General features: G+C 43.1%; 1 protein-coding gene across 1 annotated transcript; it reads right to left on the minus strand.

Moving 5' to 3' along the window:
• Positions 1–1,006: 1,006 nt before the first annotated feature.
• Positions 1,007–1,444, minus strand: LOC115980996. The gene has a single exon (XM_031103186.1). The coding sequence runs from the start codon at positions 1,442–1,444 to the stop codon at positions 1,007–1,009; it is 438 nt and encodes a 145-aa protein (XP_030959046.1).
• Between the last annotated feature and the right edge of the window lie 358 nt (positions 1,445–1,802).

A 1,802-nucleotide genomic window follows, 5' to 3' on the forward strand; every position in this document is an offset into this window, starting at 1 on the left:
CCTCTCCCCTTCTCTTCTTAGTCACAGTAGAGCCATTCTGATCATATAATGATTTATTTTTACGTTTGGACCCCACCTCAACATCCTCACGCACCACTGCATTGTCAGTTTTGGGCTTGGGATGACGTCGCTTCCAAGTGCCACTACTCAACCCAATTGCACCAGCATTATTCCGCTCTCCCTCCTGTTCATCAATCCCTATGTTTTGTCTTTGTACCTCAACCATTATTGGACAGCTCATCATACCTTCCCCCTCTGGATAATTGGGTCCCTTGTCACTAATCTCCCCCTCATACTGAAATACAGTTTCCCCGACAACTAGATTACTACCTTCCAAATTAGAGTCATTCACCAAAACCACTTCCTTTCCCTGAGAATCGGTCTTATCCTCCACTGGAATATTTGTCTCCCTTTCACCCTGCATTGTAGTGATATTATCTCCTAACTCCCTATCAATCTCCTTTAGGTGCTCTTGGAATGCATCCTCACTCCTCAGGATTTCTGAAGCTCTTAAAGCACCTTGAGAACGATCCACTCCGCCTCTACTATTTCCCAGATCCATATCAGCACTCCCTTGGTCAGAATCATGTGGCAGCTTTGTCGGAATACCCTCTGTTACACCAGAATCCCTACCCGAGACCCTCGTTGGTTTAGTAGGTACATGAGGAGGCGCCATACTTGCACCTGACCCACTCACCCTAACCACCTTCTTACGTAGTAAACTAATGGGATCAGCCCTTAGCCAAACCCCATAACCTTTGCCTTCCACTCTCAATTCGCCTTTACTTTGAAGCCATAGATCACAGTCCTTCGAATTGTGATTCAAAACACCACACCAGTGACAAAATATCGACAAATGTTCATATCGGAATGTTACCCATCCTTCCCGATCTGGACTAAACCGAACCTTCTGACCACGGCACAGAGGTTTGTGCACGTCAACCTCTACCCTTATTCTCAGAAAATCACCACATTCCGTCTTAGATCGATCCTTTGACTGAATAACTCAACCCGCAGACTGACAAAGTGCTTCTACCACTTCAGTGACCAGCCGCCGAACCGGTAGGTCATGAACTTGTATCCAAAATTTTGCCGTATCAAAACACAGATTCCTCAAAGAGCTATCATCCTCATACCTTCGTAGAACAATCAGGTATTTATCGAAACTCCACGGTTCTCCCAATAAGACTCTGTTAGCATCTAACTCATTCTCAAAAACAAATAGCATAATATGATCTTCCATATCTTGAATCTCAAAGTCATGTTTCGTCCTCCATAAAGGCTTGAGAGTCCGAGCGACAGCGTCAATGTTAAGCGCACGCTTCGTAAAAAACTTAGCAGCAAGCGTGCACGCTATTCTACACTTTTGGTTGTCAAAGTTGAAAACCTCCCCTTCCTGTTCTGATAACGATAGACGGTTCCACTCCGCTGCTAAATTATCCATCTCAGAACTGTCTTTTCCACACCCCAGAAAACCAAACCCTAGCCCTCTACGCTAGCAAGTAACGTAAGGGAATGCAGTTCCTACAACGTAGGAAACAAGGTTCTACCAACCAGAGAGTCTAGCGCCGCCAAACCTAGGTCAGAGAAACTTTTTAGTCATTTTTGTATTTTTAGGATAGGTTTTAAGTTCAAACATTAAGAGGTGACAATGTAATGTTGTTTTGACTCAAGAATATTACTTCTCATCACCTAAAATCATTTGATCCTTAACCCCTAATAAGAAAATGTATGCAATTCTTTAGGCCACCTAGTTGGTCTTCCTTTACCTTTATATATATATATATATATATATATATATA

The sequence above is a fragment of the Quercus lobata genome, chromosome 3, assembly GCF_001633185.2.
Source record: "Quercus lobata isolate SW786 chromosome 3, ValleyOak3.0 Primary Assembly, whole genome shotgun sequence".
Classification (NCBI taxonomy): Eukaryota; Viridiplantae; Streptophyta; class Magnoliopsida; order Fagales; family Fagaceae; genus Quercus; species Quercus lobata.

Coding starts and splice junctions, on each gene's coding strand:
- LOC115980996 (XM_031103186.1), bottom strand. CDS start 1,444: ATGGATAATTTAGCAGCGGAGTGGAACCGTCTATCGTTATCAGAACAG.